Source organism: Ascaphus truei (genome assembly GCF_040206685.1).
Source record: "Ascaphus truei isolate aAscTru1 chromosome 12 unlocalized genomic scaffold, aAscTru1.hap1 SUPER_12_unloc_2, whole genome shotgun sequence".
NCBI classification, from domain to species: domain Eukaryota; kingdom Metazoa; phylum Chordata; class Amphibia; order Anura; family Ascaphidae; genus Ascaphus; species Ascaphus truei.
Window position 1 is genome coordinate 915,042 of NW_027453838.1, and position 22,124 is coordinate 937,165.

The 22,124-nt window shown below is 48.2% G+C and overlaps 2 protein-coding genes across 2 annotated transcripts; one reads left to right on the plus strand and one right to left on the minus strand.

The window, feature by feature from the left end:
- Window positions 1-13,988: 13,988 nt before the first annotated feature.
- On the minus strand, window positions 13,989-14,431 carry LOC142473551 (histone H2B 1.1-like). Its single transcript, XM_075580709.1, has one exon. It carries the CDS (start codon window positions 14,385-14,387, stop codon window positions 14,007-14,009), a length of 381 nt encoding a protein of 126 aa, XP_075436824.1. The 5' UTR covers window positions 14,388-14,431; the 3' UTR covers window positions 13,989-14,006.
- A 2,991-nt stretch (window positions 14,432-17,422) lies between these two features.
- LOC142473531 (histone H2A type 1-like) lies at window positions 17,423-17,818 on the plus strand. The gene has a single exon (XM_075580692.1). The coding sequence runs from the start codon at window positions 17,423-17,425 to the stop codon at window positions 17,816-17,818; it is 396 nt and encodes a 131-aa protein (XP_075436807.1).
- The last annotated feature ends 4,306 nt before the right edge of the window (window positions 17,819-22,124 follow it).

A 22,124-nucleotide genomic window follows, 5' to 3' on the forward strand; every position in this document is an offset into this window, starting at 1 on the left:
TATTCTGCTATCCGGGGAATCCATTGCCGAGCTCCCGCCTGTAGCCGCTGCTACCATTGACCAGTTTGTTGATTGGTTCCAGTGCAGCACCCCTCACATAATAAAGGTGAAGCCCGTCTGGCTGCCACAAAGCCGTGTGTAATGGTCACCTCTGTAAGGCTCCTTTTGCCTGGAATGTAAAGTATTGTGTGTAACCTATTCCAAATGAGAGCTATATCACTGTGTGATATTTGGAAGGGGGAAAACTGTGTCTTGGGGAACAGGGATTGTTCCCATACAGTTAGTAAGGCAACCAGCACTGTCCTTTTGTGTTAGCATTTCTCTGCATGCAGACACAGTAATTCACTTAGCTAAGATGCATGCAGAGAAATGCCGGTTTGTATCAGAGATCGGGAGCGGCTTAGTACCTTGACTATGGTGAGTGGGGACGGGTTGTGATTCAGGTACGGAGAACTGGTTCTCGGCAGTGCAGACCCTTTGTTTACCCGAGACGCTAAGGCACCTACCCAGCGGGATGTATGGGGCTGGCCAGGGAGCCATTGCCGGGTCTGAGCCCCATAGCACGATTTCCAATGGTCAGTTTGAATTTCTCGCTCGCCAGACGCTCACTCCACGATGGGCGCCCTAAAGTCCTTAAGCCGGTCCCTTATATGATTGGTGCAGCCTGGCGAGCTCTTGTTCTCTGATTGGCTGCACCGTCACAATATGCCCTTTGATTGGCCGGTGGCCCCTGCTCCATGGAAACAATAGGCAACCGAGGGCTATGTAAGGGGAGCAGCCAATCAGAGTACCAGACAAGTTTTGGAGTTGATCTGAGACGCGACTGGCTGGTTTTTTGAAAGTGCTATTGGACAAATAGCACAGAGAAGCAGGAGGAGGAGCTAAAGCAGGCCCCTGCACATAGTTCAGTCTATATTCTCCTCCAGGCCCAGTTGGTGAGTGTACATGGTGTGTTTTGTATGTTTGCAAGATATACATTTTTGTTTATTCAACTATTGTGTCCTGCATTGAAAGTTCTGGTCTCCCGTTACCGTTGTAATTTACCCTATAACAAATTTCATATGGCCGGGGTGTATCTATGTTAGTGGAACCTGATCAGAGTGCCAGGTCTGTCTGATCCTAGCGTGGAGGCGAACTAAGTGGTGTGCTCCGAGGCTGTGCTGGAGACACCTGAAACCGAACTGGGAGTCTAACCGAGTGGGACATTATAAGTGCTTCTGTGCCAAGTTGCCGGAGAAGCAGAGAGCAGGATTTTAAAGTGGAGAATTTGAAAGTTCTCTGCCACATATTGCACCAGAGAGGTCTGGAAGGTCCCTATCCCCTTACATAGATTACCTTGTGACCAATCACAGTGCAGATGTTGCACAGCAACCACCACTCCTGGCCCTGCGCTCTGGGCAGTGTGAACAGCCATAATCAGTGGTCATCAAATCACCCAAAAATCTACTTGCCGGACCAAAAAAATCTACTCGCCACCTAGCCCTGCCCTAGTCTCGCCCCACCACTAGTCCCACCCCCAGGCCCGCTTTAAAAAATGTTTTGAATAAATTCCTAGTAAGAACAACATTCATTGTTGACATAAGTTTATTTATTGTATTACATTATACTACAATTAGTCCTTGTTAAGTGTGTGTATATGTGTGTGTATATCTGTATCTGTGTGTGTATGTATATGTCAGATTTAGAAAAAAAAGCCAGGTGTGAATGACTAGTTTCTTCACCCTTTAAGCAGTGTCTGGACGTCCCCGCTTCACAATATCTAAAGCAGCAATCTCACCTGGAATCTTACCTGATCCGAAGTCTTTCAATGTCCAGGTACCCTTATTCCCGCAATGTTATATGTTGGAGGGGAGGTGTTCCCTACCTGTCTTCTGGGTTAGGAGGGATTCCGATGTCTCCCGTGTGAAGCTTGAGTCAGATCTGGAAGAAAGAAGTATAGGAGAGTGAGAGAGACAGAGAGAAAGAGGGGGCAGAGAGACAGAGGGGGCAGATAGAGAGACAGACAGAGGGGGCGAGAGAGAGGTCAAGAGAGAGAGACAGAGGGGGCGGGAGAGAGAGACAGAGGGGGCGGGAGAGAGAGAGACAGAGGGGGCGGGAGAGAGAGAGACAGAGGGGGCGGGAGAGAGAGAGACAGAGGGGGCGGGAGAGAGAGACAGAGGGGGCGGGAGAGAGAGACAGAGGGGGCGTGAGAGAGAGACAGAGGGGGCGGGAGAGAGAGACAGAGGGGGCGGGAGAGAGAGACAGAGGGGGCGGGAGAGACAGAGGGGGCGGGAGAGAGAGACAGGGGGCGAGAGAGAGAGAGAGAGACAGAGGGAAAGGGAGAGAGGTGGAAAGGGGGAAAGGGAGAGGGAAAGAGAGAGGGGGCGGCAGAGAGAGAGACAGAGGGGGCGGCAGAGAGAGAGAGACATAGGGGGAGACAGAGAGAGAGAGAGAGAGAGACACAGAGAGAGATCCGCAGTATTTCAATGTCCAGGTATAGGAGAGTGAGAGAGACAGAGAGACAGAGGGGGCAGAGAGACTGAGAGAGACAGAGAGACAGAGGGGGCAGAGAGAGAGAGAGACAGACAGAGGGGGCGGGAGAGAGACAGACAGAGGGGGCGGGAGAGAGAGAGGGGGGCGGGAGAGAGAGAGGGGACGGGAGAGAGAGAGGGGGCGGGAGAGAGAGAGGGGGCGGGAGAGAGAGAGATGCAGAGAGAGAGAGAGATGCAGAGAGAGAGAGAGAATGATGCAGAGAGAGAGAGAGAGAGAGAGAGAGAGAGATGCAGAGAGAGAGAGAGAGATGCAGAGAGAGAGAGAGATGCAGAGAGAGAGAGAGAGAGAGATGCAGAGAGAGAGAGAGAGAGAGATGCAGAGAGAGAGAGAGAGATGCAGAGAGAGAGAGGGAGAGAGAGAGGTAGAGGTAGAGAGAGGGAGGCAGAGGGGGCAGGGTGCGGCAGAATGGGGCAGGGTGCGGCAGAGGGGGGCAGGGTGCGGCAGAGGGGGGCAGGGTGCGGCAGAGGGGGGCAGGGAGCAGAACAAACATGATATAAACCTGGCAGTAAGAAGTCTCAGCAAAATATTCCATTTAATAGCAAAAATATCAAACCTGAAAAAAAACTATCCCTAACAGACCAACAACAAATGACAAAATCAAAGAAAAATGGTTCGATAAGGAATGCAACACCCTTAGAAAAAGCCTGCGAACAATATCAAACCAAAAACACAGAGACCCAAACAATACAGAACTACGAATGAGGTACCACCAACACCTGAAGCACTACAGGCGCTCCCTAAGGAAGAAAAAACAAAACCACATTGCCAAAAAATTAGAAAGAATTGAAGAAGCATTAGATGAAAATACTTTCTGGCAAACCTGTGTAGCCGTGACCCTTGATTCACCCCGAGTAATGAGAGGTTGCGCTTGCAAGGAGTAGTTGCAGAAGCCCGCAAAGGAGGAGGATACATATTGGCGGGAAAGGAGCGGTCCCTTGACCCAGCAGCCCCCACGGGGAGGGTCAGGTGAGCGCGTTTAGCCTATGGGCGGAGGAGTTGCCAGAGATATAGGCAGTGGTTGCGCGCACGTGGAGTTAGAGCATCGTGGAGAGACGAGGAGACGGAGACACTGCGCTGGGAGGTTGTACCCCCCCCAGGCGCAGTCAAGGTGCCCCGGCCCAGTTAGCCCTGAGTCACCGTAGAGACAAGCGGAGCTAGGGACACCCTTAGTAAGGGTTTTACCCCCCCTAAAACTACTGCTGTGTTCGGGACTATCCTGTCGGGGAGAAGCGCCCCATATCGCAGCGTGGAATCCCCAGAGACTCTTTTTGAAGAACCGTAGCAGTTCCGAGCACCGGAGTGCTCGGCAGGTATTTCATCAAGTGCACCAACTCTACCCTTTCAATCACCTAAGACCTAGTGGCTGCGCAGTCACCCATACACATACACACGGCCGCTGGAAGCGAGAGAACTGATTAACGTATTTGGACACGGGGTGGGAACACCCGGTGGTGGGATTGGGGGAAAGTTATTGTTGGCGTCCGCCGAGGCGCATAATTGTGGACGTCCTCCGTGGCGTGTTAAATGTTGTGTACCAGCGGATTGGAATGTCATGGCATGCAAGGTATCGTAAGGTTGATTTATCAGTAAACAAGATTGGTTTTATAACATGGTCGTGTGAGAGAAATTCTTGTATAGAGGTCCTGCGAAGACTAACTCCCCCTTTGGCAGGATCTGTCGCAGGTGGAGGCGCTGCACCGAACATATACATATATACAGTGTTCGACAAACCTATACATTTGCTCGCCCCGGGCGAGTGGATTTAACCCCCGGGCGAGTAAATATTGGCCCAAGCAGCACACGTTTGCTACTAGGTGGCGAGTAGATTTTTTTGTGTGGCGAGTAGATTTTTTGGTGATTTGTCAACCACTGCATATATACATATATACATATACACATATACACATATACACATATATATACCCCGGGCTCTCCGTGGCAGAGGCTCAGGCCCTGTGAGTCAGCAGGTAACACAGCACAGAGTAACAGCTTGCCAAGCGATAGGAAGCAGGGTTACACCTGGAAACATCTGGATACAAAGCAGAATAACAGACACCTGGCCATTCAGAATGGCAACATCTGGAAAAACTACTTCAAGGACCTTTACCAAGAAATCCCAGAAGAAAACCTGACACAAGAACAAAAACAAATCTTCACCAAACAAACATCACTGGAGAACACTATAAAAGATAACCAAAACCCTCTGGACATACCAATCACAATCCAGGAAATGAAAGAAAAAAATAAAACTAATAAAAACCAAGAAAGCCAGCGGACCAGATGGCATTCTACAAGAGATGCTGAAGTATAGCAATCCATCTATACAAGAAGCAATACTGAAAATGTTCAACCTGGTCCTCACTACTGGCTACTTCCCTGAACTATGGAACGAAGGACTGATAACCCCTATGCACAAGAAAGGAGACAGGCTGGACCCATCCAATTACAGAGGAATCCGTGTCAGCAGCACCCTGGGGAAACTGTTCAACAGCATCTTGAACAGCAGAATCCTCACCTTCCTGACAGAGCAGTGTACTGAGTAAGAGCCAGACAGGCTTCCTGCCAAACCACCGCACCACGGATCACATCTATACCCTACACAGCCTGATTAATAAGCACGTCCACAACACCAACAAGGGCAAAATCTTTGCTTGCTTTGTGGACTTCAAAAAAGCCTTTGACTCCATCTGGGAGCCAGGCCTATTGCTGAAAATACTAGAGAGCGGAATAGGGGGGAGAACATACGACACAATCAAAAGTATGTACAGCTAAACCCCGTTATAACGCGCCTCGCTATACCGCGATTCGGTTATAACGCGGTTTTCCCATGGCTCCCGTTTTAAAAAAAAAATTTGCACACTGCACACACTCACTGCACACACACTGCTCATTGCTCACACTGCACACACACTGCACACACACTGCTCATTGCTCACACTGCACACACTGACACACTACACACACACTGCTCATTGCTCACACTGCACACACACTGCTCACACTGCACACTGCACACACTGACACACTGCTCATTGCACACACACTGCACACACACTGCACACACACTGCACACACACTGCTCATTGCTCACACTGCACACACTGACACACTACACACACACACTGCTCATTGCTCACACTGCACACACACTGCTCACACTGACACACACTGCACACTGAACACACACTGCTCATTGCTCACACTGCACACACTGACACACTGCACACATACACTGCTCACACTGACACACACTGCACACTGCACACACACTGCTCATTGCTCACACTGCACACACTGACACACTGCTCATTGCTCACACACTGCTCATTGCTCACACTGCACACACTGACACATTGATCATTGCTCACACTGACACACAATGCACACTGCACACACACTGCTCATTGCTCACACTGCACACACTGACACACTGCTCATTGCTCACACTGCACACACACTGCTCACACTGACACACACTGCTCATTGCTCACACTGCACACACTGCTCACACACTGACACACACTGCACACACACTGCTCATTGCTCACACTGCACACACTGCTCATTGCTCACACTGCACACTGCACACACACTGCTCACACTGACACACACACACACACACACACTACACATATACATAAATCAGCCTTACCTTACCTTGGGGATGATTTTTGAGGCATGTGGCTGCAGGGTGGGGGGGGGGCGTGCCGGTGGGGGTGGTGCTGCGGTGGAGGGGGATGATGGCTGCTGCGGGGGCCCCCGATGCTGCGGGGGCTGGTGGGATGGCCCGGTGCAGCGCGGGGGGGGCATGGGGAGGGGAGGGCAGGACGACCCTGCGCTACGGCAGGGCGGGGGGGAGCCGGACCGGAGGGGAATCCCCCCTTACATCTCCTGTCACGCGGTGGCAGGGGAAGCCGGAACCGGAGGGGAATCCCCCCTCCCATCTCCTATCACGCGTTGACAGGGGGAAGCCGGGACCGCGGGGTAAATACTGTATGCACTGATGCGGCGGCCATTTTTTTAAAAAATTAGCGCGACCCCGTTAGTAACGCGGTGGTCTCGGGGAGGACCCCGAGGACCGCGTTATAACGGGGTTTAGCTGTACTCTGAAAACAAAGGCTGCGTGAAAGTTAATAACTAAAGGACAGACTTCTTCCATCAAGGCCGTGGAGTTAGACAGGGCTGCAGTCTGAGTCCCACACTTTTTAACATTTACATCAATGAGCTCACAGCAGCCCTAGTATCTTCCTCAGCACCTGGGCTCAACTTGGCTGGAACTGAGGTTAAGTCTCTTCTATACACAGACGACCTGCTCCTGCTGTCTCCAACAGAACAAGGCCTCCAACAGAAACTGGCAATACTAGAAAAATTCAGCCAGGCCTGGGCACTCTGTGAACCTAGAAAAAAACAGAATAATGGTATTCCAGAAAAAATATAAAAAACATCCAACCATATCGCAATTCACACTGGACGACAATGCACTGGAACAGACAGCGAGTTACACATACCTAGGTCTAACAATCAGCTCATCAGGGAAATTCAGCCTGGCCATAAATACACTGAAGGAGGAGGCCCGCAGAGCATTCTACACAATAGGGAAACAGATGTACCACCTCAAACCACCAATACGAATCTGGATGAAAATATTCAACAGCATCATCACACCCATCCTTCTGTATGGCAGCGAGGTGTGCGGCCCTGCAACATTCCCAGACTCCACAAAATGGGATACCAGCCCAACAGAAATACTGCATCTGGAATTCTGCAAAACACATTCTCCAAGTACACAGGAGTACATCAAACAATGCATGCCGGGCTGAGCTGGGCCGCTTTCCTCTACTGCTCACTGGACAGAAGAGAGCACTGACATGCTGGGCCCACCTAAACACCAGCCATCCACAGTCTTACTGCTACAGAGCAATGAGAAGCCAGGACCTCCTCACTAAACCCTGTGCCATCAAATAACTTGTCCTCTCACTCCAAGGACAAAACCCCACACAGATCAACAACCTGCCGAAAAAATAAATCAACTCAATCGCCAACGAAATGAAGAAGCGGTATGTGACTAGGTGGGACAATGAAATCCAGCGCTCAAAGAAGCTGGAAACCTACCACAGCCTACAGAGAGAATACACTCTGGCACCCTACCTACTGAAGGTAAAAGACCCAAAGCAGAGACAGACCCTGGGCCAGTACAGAATAAGTGCCCACAGCCTAGAAATAGAAACAGGCAGGCACAGACAGAACTGGAAGCCGCGGGAGATGAGACTGTGCCAAAGATGTGAATTAGGAGAGGTAGAAGATGAAACACACTTCCTGTTGCGTTGCACACAATACTCTGAAATGAGGAGTGCCCATCTAGAGAAACTCACTGCACTTATCCAGAACTTTAATAATATAGAGGAGAACCAAAAAATAGCGATCCTCCTGGGAGAAGATGAAACCACAGCAGAACTGGCTGCACACTATGTCAGCACCTGCCACAGGCTGAGAGACATCCACTAACCTCCACATCCCTGTGAGAAACTGTTACCCATATACTGTGCAACCATTATACCCTACCCCCTAGTATTCATGTAATCATTGTCCCCCACCCCCTATTATTCACGCGAGGGCAAGACAGAGGGCGAGACTTCAACTTACACACACACACACACACTCCCCCACTTACTTACACACACACACACACTCCCACTTACACACTCCACTCTGGTATGCTGCATCTCCCTCCTCACACACAACCACACTCTCTCTCTCCCACTTACACACACACAGACACCAAACCCCTCCCCTACACGAGAGCGAGTGTCCGCCCACTCAAATTCCTCTCTCTCCCTCTTATCAGCGGTGCCGACAGGAGATGAAATACAGCAGTGACGGGGGGGGGGGGGGGGATGCTCTTATGTCTGAAGCCGGCACACTGGAGTGGTATGCTGCATCTCCCTCTCCCCCCCCCCCCACCCTCTTACCTGCCATGAGAGTGAGGAAATCCAGCCTGGGGGGCTCCCACCGTCCGCCTCGCCCGCGATACACATGGAAGCAGCAGCAACACGAGCAGCACTTCCTCCAGCCACACAGCGCCGCTCCGCAGACACATTCAGCTAAAGCCACAATCTCCAGGCCTCTCTCCGCCTCTGGTCCCGGCAGTTGCTAGGAGATCCTTAGTGCGGGAGGGCGTGCCTGTATGCGTCTGCGTTGGTGTGTGGTGTAGCGTCACTGCAGTGCCTCCAAGGGATGTCTTCGGCTGGGCTATCCTTACGGCGTCCCGCGTTGCTAGGTGACCCGCTTGATCGTGTCCCGGCATCCTGAAATGAGCCACAGCACAGCAACGGCACTCTACAGGGGGTTAAATGCACTCCTCCAGGCAATCAGGGGTTGCATGTGTCGAACACTGGCCATAATCATGTGTGTGCATGGTCCATCTCAGCTTCAAACACTCTCCGGATTGGACAGCTGATTAAAGAGACAATGCTGAATGGCCTAGCCGCCCCCTCTCCATGGTTTTGTATGAGAACCAAACCTATATAAGCCCAGCAAGACTTCCAGAGATTCAGAGAAACTCTGCGTCCGGTGGAACCGTTTGTTGACTGTTTTGAAGCAACATGCTCCAGCTGCTGGAGGTCCTCACCCAAACCTTTCTTTCTTCCAGAGGCCTCACAGTCTGCAAGAACTAAACCACAGGATAAGCAAGCTTAAGCGACATCATGAACTCTAGTAAGAGTTTATGTTCTATGTTTTCCCCTTTTAATTTCTATTGGGCTAGGCCTGTACTATTACCTCGTCCCCCTAGAAATGGTGTGATCTGCATGCGGGTCATGACAATGCATATGCAGAAAACACGTCCCCATCAAGCTCTTGCAATATCCACAACTAGGTGTCGTCTCTCAGACAGAGGTAAATAAGGTTTATGTGCAATGCAGCAAGTAAAGTGTGGCATAGATTTCCATATCCCAGTGGTCAGCCAACTACGTTACAGATGCACATCATACACAGATACAGTTGTATTGAGGCATACTCACAGACACCATGCAATGCCGATTTGGCAACCAATTGTTTCCTGGCTGGCGAGAGCTGCTGACCCCTATTTGTAGTGGCACTGGTACTGCTTGTTGACTTCCACAATGGAGGTTGAGTATTGCCGGTAGACCGTGTAATCTTCAGCAGCACACCTTCCATTATAAATGCCATTTACAATGAATGTCTTGTATTACATACAAGCTTCATTACCCTGTCAGAGAGACGACAATACGTCCAAGGGGTATGGACATTCCAAGAGCTTGATCACAACTGTTATAATGCAGACAAATACTTTATGAACTCAGAACAGCTCAAGATACTTCAACAAGTGGGGCGGATTACTTGGCACCGAAAGTCCCCTATGGCCTATTATGGAGACTGAACCAAAACAACATTGTAATTGTGCATTAGGTGAGACTTATATTTGTTTGTTGAAGGGCGTTCAGGGAGACATACTTCCAATTATACCACTATCCTGCTTATTATTGCAGTTTCTATGCACCTCCTATAGTTTTTTTTTAGATTTCTGAGGCATGAAGAAGTGTGGTAACTTTGCAACATAATCCTACATTTCCTATAAGGATATGTAATGATAGCTCAAACTTTTCACAACTGTGCATTGTACCATAATTTACCACACCATTGTTTTAGCATAGCACAATTATCGCCAGTGTATATTCCTCTCCCCTGTGCCTTATTCTGTCTGGTGTAATTGCTAATTTCCGATTATAAGACAATGATTAAAAGATGGGCCAATGGGGATCATATTAATAAAGGTTAACCCATTGTCCCTACCTATCTTAAGGGATCCTCAGGGGGTTAACCCAGTATCCCAGAGAATAATGTGATTGGGTTTATGTACCTCCCTGATTAGAATGAGTATGTTTTGCTGTTGCCCATGTGTGCAGGGCTGGTAATCACTCAGCGAGCCTGCACACACAGAGATAGGGTCCTGCTATCAGGAATGTGGGTGGGGAAGTGCCCCAGCCATTGTTAGGAGTGGGGAGGAGCGCTGACTCAGGTCTGGGGAACAATGTCTCACCGAGTGGCGCTATTGTTCAGTCCAGATTCTGAGGCGCCTATCTCTGAGGGATATATTGGGTTGTCTTGGGGAACCGTTGCTGGGTATAAGCCCCGTAGGTACAATTTCTATTTGTCAGTTTGAATTTCCCACACCTCTTCAAACCCACCTCTGTGGGGTGTCTTAGGGGCACAGTCACCTCCTGTGTCCCGGATTGGCCGATCAGACGACCCTCTGCTCGGTGATTAGTCAGCACCCCGTCTTCCATGCTTTGCTATTAAGACAGGTAACCTATGTAAAGACAGAAAGTTACTCCCTGCACTTCAATCATTGGGTAGCAATAAATGGGGAAATAAATATAAATAGTGAAAACTAAATCTAGAAGACAAAGGAGACTTGTGGTTACATCCTTTGATCAAATAATGCCAAGCTTGGTAACCAACTTCAAGATAAGTCTCAATAGCAGGTCCCTATGCTAAATGCATATACATGTTCTGTGAAATATACCCTGTAAAGAGCTGCCAATTTCTCATTACTATGCCATCCAAGGTTTGTGCCGGAGATAAACCAAAGTGAGGCGTGTAAGTGGAGGCGAGCAGGCGATTTGAACTTGCTATAGTGCAAATATCATCCCTGGATTACTGCGCTACCCACAGCGGACGGAGCGTGGAAGCCTCCCGGGTCAGACTTGGAAGCGGCGCCTGGCACCTAGTTGAGAAAGGATTCCCTGTTTGGGTGTATTTGTGCCCAAACTGTGGGTAGCGCCGTCTGTCGACCTCATTCAAAATGTTTGTGTGTGTGTGTGTGTGTGTGTGTGTGTGTGTGTGTGTGTGTGTGTGTGTGTGTTCCCGATGTTAAGTGTCCTTGTCTCCTGTGACTGATATCACAACCTGCAAATAATATTCACCTCCACAGGACCAGCTGTGAGATGAGGGCCGGATCTTTTCCTGGGAGTGCGTCTGTTTCTCTCCTGGGCTTTGCATGCACAGTAGACCGTTGGCATCTCGTTTCTCAAGGTTACGTTTCCTAGACAATGGAAAATTAAATAGAAACGTGTTATTGGGAGTTTTTAAACCCCACTATTTTGGGGTGGGGAGGGGGAGATATTTTGCACACCCACAGGTTCCTAGTTTATGGTTGTGCTACTCCCCAATGTTGCTGTGATTAAGGATAAACAGCTCCTATAAAAATAAGAGTTTTCTAAGAGTTTCAAATACAATGTTATGTCAATGTTTCTCCATAAGAGGAAACATTGAGGAATTCAAAATAAAATGTAATATAAAAATAAATTTAAATAAAAAGGCAAAACCTACATCTCAGATAACAGATTTGTATAATGAGTCCATTCACTTCTCCATCTCACCATTATGTGTCTGTAGTGACGATGATGGGATAAGCTGCCTAACCAGGATCACCTTACAGTGGGGGATTTGTGGAGACTAATTAGCAGAGAAATCATTATCCTCCTGACAATGATGGATGACATTAAACTATGAGGTCACATAGAAAGCTATCACAGAGCCCTTACCCCACCTCCTCCCACCCCCTCCGCACAGCACTAGGTACATGGCCGCCGCTGCTTCTCCTCTTGCTCCTCCGTCTTATTACATGAACCACATTCACCCACCGTGCAGCCTCCGAACTAAAGCCCGGTGCGCGGGGGATCACGGGAGATGTAGTTCCGGGGAAGTGAAGCTGGGAGTCAGGGACATTCATAGTAATGTATTGCAATGGAGACCTTACTGCGCATGCCCATTAAAAAGAGTCTCGGTCACCATAGAGATGATAGACGATGCACTCGGCGGCCATGATTACTTTGGGCAGATCCCATTGAGTGTAATGATAACTAAGGGCAGAGGAATGAGGCAACCAAACTGTGCAAAACAATGTGACTGGAATAATATGGGATCTTTGAATGAATATTACGGAGCTTGGATTTAGAATAGAGACAGTAATTGAATAGATGTAAAAGTTTCACAAGTGATGTTGGGATAGTGAAGGAACAGCCCAAGTGTTTCTTATTAATGCGAGTTATACATTTGTGTTTTGCTGCCTTTCTCCCTCTATAGATGTTATGGGGACTGTGGCATCTCTGGCAGTCTCAGCACCTGTACATGTATTTGTGTGTTTTGCTCAGTGATCATTTTGCAAATTCAGGATTTTACGCAATGTTTTTCATTACATTATGGGCTATTCAAGAGATTAAACCTAAATGTAACAAGAATGATGCAGCAATGTCAGAGTCCTAATGATTTGGACTTAAGTCACACCAATTCTATTAAGGGAAGCCACACAACGTGCAGTGTGTCACAGAACTATCTGGGGGTGAAACCTGATTCAGATCATGTGAGAAATCCAGGTCTCCGGGATACACGTTAGTGCCAAAGCAATACCGCCACCGTGTGGTGTGTGTGTGAATGGCAGATATTAAATCCTTTGGCCCTTTTTACCTTCTCTGTATATTTGTGTTGCTTTTTTTTTTTGTGTAGTTTTAGGATTAAAAAAAACAGGACGTGATAAATATTTGCGATTTAGAGTTCTGACAAGTTATCACAAAACCACATCAACTGCTACTGAAATCTGAGGGAATACATGTTGCTCAGCCTTGTTTTTATACTAAAAAGGTGCAATCCCTGATAACAGGTTGAACAAGGTGACAATAGAAGCCTTTAATGTAACACATCCCAGCCTATTTAATGCAGATTTGACCGATTTCTAAATTAATGTCCAACCCAACAGGACAATGAGAAATATCACTTGTTACATTTATGTAAATGGAATAAAAAATGTGCGACAAACTATAAAAGGTCAATTCTGTATATGCAAATGAATGTGCTCGTATCTAACGCATGTGGCAAACACGGATTGCATGGTCTGTTACTAATCCCAAACTGCACTAGGATTTTCCCCGATCAGATGCGTTATATACCATGCGGGTGTGAGGGCATCATTTCATGCACACTTATTCTGACACGTGCACATATAATCTGTATTTTAGTGAGGCTCAAAAAAAGTAAATGAGGGAAAATAATCGCAGGTTATTAACCCGAAATCCCACTTCCTGAGCACGAACTCCATTACTAACACAGCAGCGCCACCCTGTGGGATGTGTGTGAACTGCAGATTATCTGAAGGGGATTCTCGGCGATTGTCACTTTGTCTGCGGTTCTCCCGCCTCTTACTAACAAAACACCACAAGTGCAGCAAACACGTGGCTGGGTAGGAAGCCATAAAGAGCTAAAAATAAATACATCACATAAGATACTTTATAATATATAATAGCTACAAAAGCAAATAACTGAGAAAGTGCAATGTATAATAGAACACTTCCCTTTTATCCCGAGCACAGATGACATATGAGCATATCTCTTATATTGATAAAGTGGGTGGCTCTTAGAAGAGCCTTTGTGTTTGTGGGTCAGTGATGAGGTCGGGGTTACTTGGCGCTGGTGTACTTGGTGACCGCCTTGGTGCCCTCGGACACGGCGTGCTTGGCCAGCTCTCCCGGCAGCAGCAGGCGCACAGCGGTCTGGATCTCCCGGGAAGTGATGGTCGAGCGCTTGTTGTAATGAGCCAGACGGGACGATTCCCCTGCGATGCGCTCGAAGATATCATTCACAAAGGAGTTCATGATGCCCATGGCCTTGGAGGAGATGCCGGTGTCAGGGTGAACCTGCTTCAGCACTTTGTACACGTAGATCGCGTAACTTTCCTTCCTGCTCTTCCTACGCTTCTTCCCATCCTTCTTCTGGGTCTTGGTCACGGCTTTCTTAGAGCCCTTCTTGGCCGCTGGCGCAGACTTGGCTGGTTCAGGCATGTCGGGCGATGCTTCCTCTCCAAACAGCAGAGAAACAATGTCACCTAACTGACCGTTCTGTTCTGACTGACAGATTAAATCTGTCAGTGGTGATATTGGATACCGAGGCTTGAGCCTCATTACTCCAAGTTCTCTTGTTGAGTGTATTGTCGCACTCTTTAGGAAGCTTCTTGATCTGTGTTACTTGCCACAGTTGAGTTGGTTTCACAGGTTCAGCGCTGTGATGGGTCGTGGGTAGCGGTCAAATGGGTTTGCAGAGATCGCAGCAAGCTTCTTGATCAGCGGGTTTGAGTTCTGGTCCAGTTCCTTGTAGAATTTCTTGTTGAGCTTCTTTAGATGTTCATCTAACATCTCGATACCCAGTTCCCTATGAAGGTCTGCTATTCTTGTAGGAAGTGGAGCGTTGGACGCAATCCGCAGCGCCTTGTTCTGTAATTTTTGGAGAGATGATCTTTGATGTTGGTGGCAACCACTCCACACCGGGGAGGCGTATGTCATTGTGGGTCTAATGATCGCCTTGATCACATTGACTTTGCTCTTGATGGGCATGGTCCTTGTCTTCAGCAGAGGGTACAGTGCTGCCAGCTTGGTTGTTGCCTTCTGTTGAATCTTCTCAATGTGGTTTCTCCAGCTTAGTTTGCTATCTAGGATTACACCTAGGTAAGAGCTGTTTGGCTCCCATTTGACAGCCTCTCCGTTGAGGGTGATTGGCGGGTGTGCCTTGATCCTCTTTTTGGTAAACAGTGTAGCTGTAGTCTTGCTGGAGTTCAGTCCTACTTGCCAGTCGCTGTACCATGTTGATAGCATGTCTAGTGCTTTCTGGATGTTCTTAGCTACTTCTTTCTCTCTGAAGGACTGGGAGATGACTGCCACATCGTCTGCGTAGAGTGCCAGTTGAGTCTTGTGGAGGTCTGTGGGGATGTCATTCATGAAGAGGTTGAAAAGGAAAGGTCCCAGGACTGATCCCTGTGGCACGCCAGCGCGGATGGGGCGTGTTGTTGAGAGCTCTTCTCGCACAGCCACGTGGAATGTGCGCTCCCGCAAGTAGCTTGCAGTCAGCTTAATCAGGTAGTTTGGGAATTTCAGGTTGATCATTTTGTGCAGTAGTCCTTCATGCCAAACTCTGTCAAACGCTTTGGCCACGTCCAAGAAGACAACTCCAGTTGATTTGTGGATGTTGAACCCATGGCTTATTATGTCAACGACTCGCAGCAGCTGATGGTTGGTTGAGTGGTCCTTCCGGAATCCAAATTGCTCCTTTAGTAGAATGTTTTTACCAGAGGCAAAGTGGCGGAGGCGCGTAAGAATAACTTTCTCCAGGAGTTTCGACAGTCCAGAGAGCAGGCTTATCGGACGGTAGTTTGCAGGATCCCTCCGTGGTTTTCCAGGCTTTGGAAATACAATGACCTTGGCTTCCTTCCAGGATTGAGGAAAGTGCTGGAGCCGCATGCATGCATTGAAGATTTCTGTGAGGCATTCCATGGCTGCCGGCGGAAGCTTCTTGATGGCCAGGTTGGTAATTCCGTCACTTCCTGGTGCTTTGCCATTTGCCAGCTTTTCTGCAAGTTGCGTTATCTCAGTCCTGGTGCATCCTTCAAGGGTTTCCGCTTCGGTCTCTGGTAGGTGCTCGGTAAGATGCCTGTTAACTCCTTGCTCAACTTCCCGTGCTATTTTGCTGGCTTGGTTAGGCCTAAAAGTTGTCTCCAGTGTGTCAGCGAGAACCTCTGCCTTGTCCTTGTTGCTACATGCCAGGTGGGTCTGGCCCTGGATAGGTGGATTAGGCTCCTTCTTCCCGGTCAGGCGTCGGGTCATTCTCCAAACAGAGTTGTCGGATTCCTTCAGCTTGGCTGCTGCGGCCTCCCACCTCTCCCCCCGGTGTTGGCTGATTTGCTGTCGCAGTAGTCTGGCAAGTGAGTTGTACTTTACCAGAAGGTCAGGTGTGCGGAACTTTTGCCACTGGCGTCGGGCCCTGTTTTTCTCAGCAATCGCTTGCTTGATCCCGCTCGGTAGGTCGTAGATGGAGCAGCGTTTGGGCATCTGTTTCGGGACGCTGTGCTCTATTGCATGTTGGACTGCGGTAGTAAAGGTGTTAACAGCATCATCAATGTCTCCGTTGGTGTCCAAGGGGCGGGGGTTTGTGATGTTGCTCAACTCTTCTTTGTACAGGCTCCAGTTCGCCCTGGTGAAGTTGTACCTGGGTGTTTGCTGGTGGGTTTCCATCTCGTCGCCAACAGTAATGGTAACTGGGTTGTGGTCTGAGGTCAGTTCCGCCAGGGTTTCCAACTGGACAGAATGTTTCACGTTCTTCAGTAAGACAATGTCCAGGACATCCGGTGTGTGGCTTGCAGTGCCTGGGTAGTGGGTGGGTTCTGTAGGGCCAGCCACTACAAAGTCACTCTCCTTTGAGTAAGCAAGAAGAGCTTGTCCTCTGGAGTTTGCTGTCCTTGAGTTCCAGCACCGGTGTTTGGCATTTAGGTCTCCCCCGATGATGGTTGGGACAGTGGAGTCCAGCAGAGCTTCCAAGTCTCCCAAATGTAGCTTCACCTTAGGGGGGCAGTAGGTGGCAATTAGTCGCAGTGGTCCTGTTGCAGTCTTTACCTGTACTCCAGTGGCTTCAATACTCCGGAGGGGTGGTAGTGCAATCTCATTATGGCTGACCCGTGTGTTAACAATCACAGCCGTCCCACCACCTCTGGCTCCTGTTGCCCGGTCGGTACGGTATACCCTGTGGTTCGCCAGGCTTAGTTTTTGGTTTTGGTTTCCAGCAGCTCTATTTATAGGAGTCCTATGCAAACTAGCAGCCCCAGCATTCTGTTCGTCTATTGGCTGACTTTATCATGTGACCGTTTATGACATCATCAGTTTTCTTTCAAATTAGACGATTGGTGGTTTCAGGATTATGGAACTGATTGGCTGTTTTCAAAACTGACCAATCACAGAGGAGTTCAGCTGCTGTCTGAGTGTATAAATAAGGGCACAGGGGGCGGGGTTTGTCACTTCTCTTGTTACCCGAGCTGCTGTCTGAGTGATACACGATGTCTGGAAGAGGCAAACAAGGCGGGAAAACTCGCGCTAAGGCCAAGACGCGCTCATCTCGGGCTGGGCTGCAGTTCCCAGTCGGCCGTGTGCACAGGCTGCTTCGGAAGGGAAATTATGCTCAGCGTGTGGGAGCCGGAGCCCCGGTCTATTTGGCCGCAGTGCTGGAGTATCTGACCGCTGAGATCCTGGAGTTGGCCGGTAACGCCGCCCGGGACAATAAGAAGTCCCGCATCATCCCCCGGCACCTGCAGCTCGCTGTGCGGAACGACGAGGAGCTGAACAGGCTGCTCGGAGGGGTCACCATCGCTCAGGGGGGTGTCCTTCCCAACATCCAGGCCGTGCTACTGCCCAAGAAAACCGAGAGCCACAAGCCGGCCAAGAGCAGCAAGTGAGCTTCACCCCCGAGACCAGGAGCAGAGATCCCCACATACCCAACACAAAGGCTCTTTTCAGAGCCACCCACAACATCAAAAAAGCGTTATAGTATTTCACATTTCCTGCAGGACATTTTTTTATTATATTTCTATCTCCATTCTAAGTCACTTTAATTGTTTATGATAATAGTTCTCTTCATTTGTAAAGTAATGTATAATTAAGTCCATGTATGTGGAGGTGTCAGTTCTGTCATTAGAAACAGTACTGCGTTTGATACGACACTGCAGAAAGCAAATCAATATTTAATACCATAAAGGCACCTACTGTATATATAACTTGGGGGTGAACTTTAATTACCGACATGATGATTTTTCGGAAAAAATCCCATAAAACTGATTAATTGATTAAAGTGCATTTAGTTTGCTGGAACCATAACTATAAAGCTAAACAAAAAACTGTTTCTAGTTCATCGCTAAATAAATTAAAACAAAGTAGTGTAGCATGGCTAATACACTATAAAGTAGTGTTTATTTCTGTTTGTGATTATACAAAAGGCGCAACGTGTTGGTATTAGGAGTCTATTCTTGAAACAATTTACCACACGGTGGCGCTGTTGGATTAGAAATCGGTATCTTCATTACTTGGCTTGTAAAGGCTAAAACCTGTTTTTATATCGGACACAAATTCGCAAGCCATGTAGGTGTATTATACTGAAAATGTATATAATGTATCATTAAAGACAAGTGAGTAATATTGATGCAAGAACAATTTTAAAAAAATAATTTTATTCAACCAACGTTGTTTACAGATTGCCCTCGAACATGCAAAATCAAGTCATAATATAATTAATGTTGACATGTTAGAAAATAAAATAGCATAATGGTATAGAAAGATTCAATAACCAAAAGGCAGAACACATAATTACAGCATCTGGTCTTCGAAATAAACAGCACAAGTTTTTTGGAGGTACAATTTATCAAATGAATTCCTTTATGAGCAAGAACAATAATCAGAATTTATTTTTGTACCACTAATATACTCTGTGCTATAAACTAAAAATTACAGAACCTGTCCCTGGTCCATCTGTGAGCATGTGGCCCATATACTATCTGTCACAGACCGCACACAAGTGAGCATGTGATACGCAACCAGGGTTAATACACAAGGCTACTCTAGCCAACTCACCTTTCTCATGCACAAGGTACTTTCAATATGTTTATATTAACCCATTACTCAATTGTAATCCCATCTATGTGCGTACATCACTGGATAATGTAGGCAAAATATGTAATTATTTACCAGAGTCTCTGGTCCCTGTTCATTATAGAAAAAAAAAAAAAATGTGCACTTAACACACAATCAGTTTTAGCTAAATGTAGCAGGCAATGAAAATACTCTGTACAAAGCGTGCACCAGTTTATTCTGAGCCCCAACACATTACTTATTGAATGTTTTAATACCCCCATCCATGGTCAGTCCGGAGTCCCTGGGCTCTGTTCCCTGTATGGGAGCTGGCGGCACTCACAAGCCAATCGGATCTGGACTCAATGACCGGTTTGGCAGCGTGCTGCCACATGCCATCTAAGCTCTGATCTGACAGCAAGGTATTGCGGAACTGCCGACTGTGCTCTGGCTCATTGGCCCTAGTCATACTGGCAGGGATAGGGTTGTCAGTTTGGTCAGGTTACACCCAGCTTACTTTACTGGTCTCCTCCAGGACATCCAAAGGAATGAAATCCAATGTCCGGGGAGTGATGGTTTCATTCTTGGGACCCTGAACAAACATAGTGTCAGAGGTGGCAAGGTCTCAAGTCTGACAGCAGGTCACAGCCACAATGGGAAATAAATTTGGCAAATAGCCAAGGATAGCGTCGCACCACGAGCAGGAACAGATGAAGAGGGTGTGGTAAAAACATAGTTATTGGCAACCAGAGAAACACACTAACACGTTTCTCTCCCACAATAGGGCACACTCGACGGACACACTCTACCCCTATCAGTGGCACATAAAATTACCCTAATCAGTTCCCAACAACATGTTGGTGTTATGGCCTGGGAGGTCTCTGCCATTACGGATGCTCTGGGCCATGCCCTAATCGATGAAAACACGGGCCATCTGCAGGGACTTAGGGGCACCATCGGACAGGTGGCAGATGCTCTGGCCCAAACATATCAGGTTGGACAAGAGTGATGACCGTGCCAGGGTCCAACTGGCTGGCCACCATCATAGTGCTGATGGTATAAGGGCACAAATATTTCAACCGCAGAATGATCTGCTCTAGCCCAATGGTGGCTCCTCTTTGTGTTGCAGCACCGGCAGCAATCTCGGCAGCCTCGGAGACTGGGACCTGGGTTGCCTGGGTGATATGGTGGGTCACCTGCTATTGCTCGAGCATGGGAATGTGACTTACCCTGACGTTTAATTGAGGAGCTGGGTTGTGGGTCCCATCGCAGGTGGATCGGTACAAAGTGCAGTGGGGCAAACCATCCTCAGGTGGCACGCCTGTTGAAACCGAAGCATTGCCACTTATGGGTAAACTTAGTGGTCGGGTTCTGGAACTAGGGGGCACTGGGCAGCTCCACAAAGATGCATCGGACCTTGGGGTTTATGTGTGCCGAGGAGGTTGGTGGCCAGGAACTGGAACACTCGGTTGGGGTTGTTGCCAGAATAGGAGTCGAGCCACCATGAACTCATCCGTAATCTTGGCAGTTTGCTGATCCATTGATGGTTTGCCGTCCATAATGCATTCACACACCTCCGGGAAACGTTTGAGTACAAATTGCTCCTTCACGATTAGGTTAAGGAATACATTGAAGGTACTCACTGAACACAAAGTTACTCACCTCTTTGCATGATGGGCTGACCGGGCCACAGAGTCAGTGTGCAAATCCGTGGACCCCTTGTGCATGGCATGAAACTGGGTCCAGTAAGTCTCGGGCGTGATCTCATACTGAGACCAGAGCAGTGCTTTTACCACCTGGAAGTCACCAGCATCCTCCCAAACTATTGCTTGATAGGCTTCCATTTCTTTCCCACGCAGCTTGGGGAAGAAGCCTGTCACGGGAGACCAGAATTTTTAACTCACTTCTCCCGAGATCAAAGTCACCAGACAGGACACAATAGTTTAATAAACAAAAGTTTATTCTGGCATGCCAGGAATCACAAAAAAATACACAATCACAAAGTACACTCGCCAACTGGCGTCTGAGGGAGAAGAATCTAGCCTCAACTAGGTGCAGGGGACTGCTTCTGTAGATTTGCCCTGTACAGCTCCTTCTCAGTGCTATTGTCCCAATAGCACTATTTAAAATCCCGCCAGTCGCCTGTCCGATCAGCTTCAAAACTTGTCTGGTACTCTGACTGACCGTTCTGTTCTGACTGACAGATTAAATCTGTCAGTGGTGATATTGGATACCGAGGCTTGAGCCTCATTACTCCAAGTTCTCTTGTTGAGTGTATTGTCGCACTGTTTTGGAAGCTTCTTGATCTGTGTTTCTTGCCACAGTTGAGTTGGTTTCACAGGGTCAGTGCTGTGATGGGTCGTGGATAGCGGTCAAATGGGTTTGCAGAGATCGCAGCAAGCTTCTTGATTAGCGGGTTTGAGTTCTGGTCCAGTTCCTTGTAGAATTTCTTGTTGAGCTTCTTTAGATATTCATCTAACATCTCGATGCCCAGTTCCCTATGAAGGTCTGCTATTCTTGTAGGAAGTGGAGCGTTGGACGCAATCCGCAGCGCCTTGTTCTGTAATATTTGGAGAGATGATCTTTGATATTGGTGGCAACCACCACTCTACACCGGGGAGGCGTATGTCATTGTGGGTCTAATGATCGCCTTGATCACATTGACTTTGCTCTTGATGGGCATGGTCCTTGTCTTCAGCAGAGGGTACAGTGCTGCCAGCTTGGTTGTTGCCTTCTGTTGAATCTTCTCAATGTGGTTTCTCCAGCTTAGCTTGCTATCTCGGATTACCCCTAGGTAAGAGCTGTTTGGCTCCCATTTGACAGCCTCTCCGTTGAGGGTGATTGGTGGGTGTGCCTTGATCCTCTTTTTGGTAAACAGTGTAGCTGTAGTCTTGCTGGAGTTCAGTCCTACTTGTCAGTCGCTGTACCATGTTGATAGCATGTCTAGTGCTTTCTGGATGTTCTTAGCTACTTCTTTCTCTCTGAAGGACTGGGAGATGACTGCCACATCATCTGCGTAGAGTGCCAGTTGAGTCTTGTGGAGGTCTGTGGGGATGTCATTCATGAAGAGGTTGAACAGGAAAGGTCCCAGGACTGATCCCTGTGGCACGCCAGCGCGGATGGGGCGTGTTGTTGAGAGCT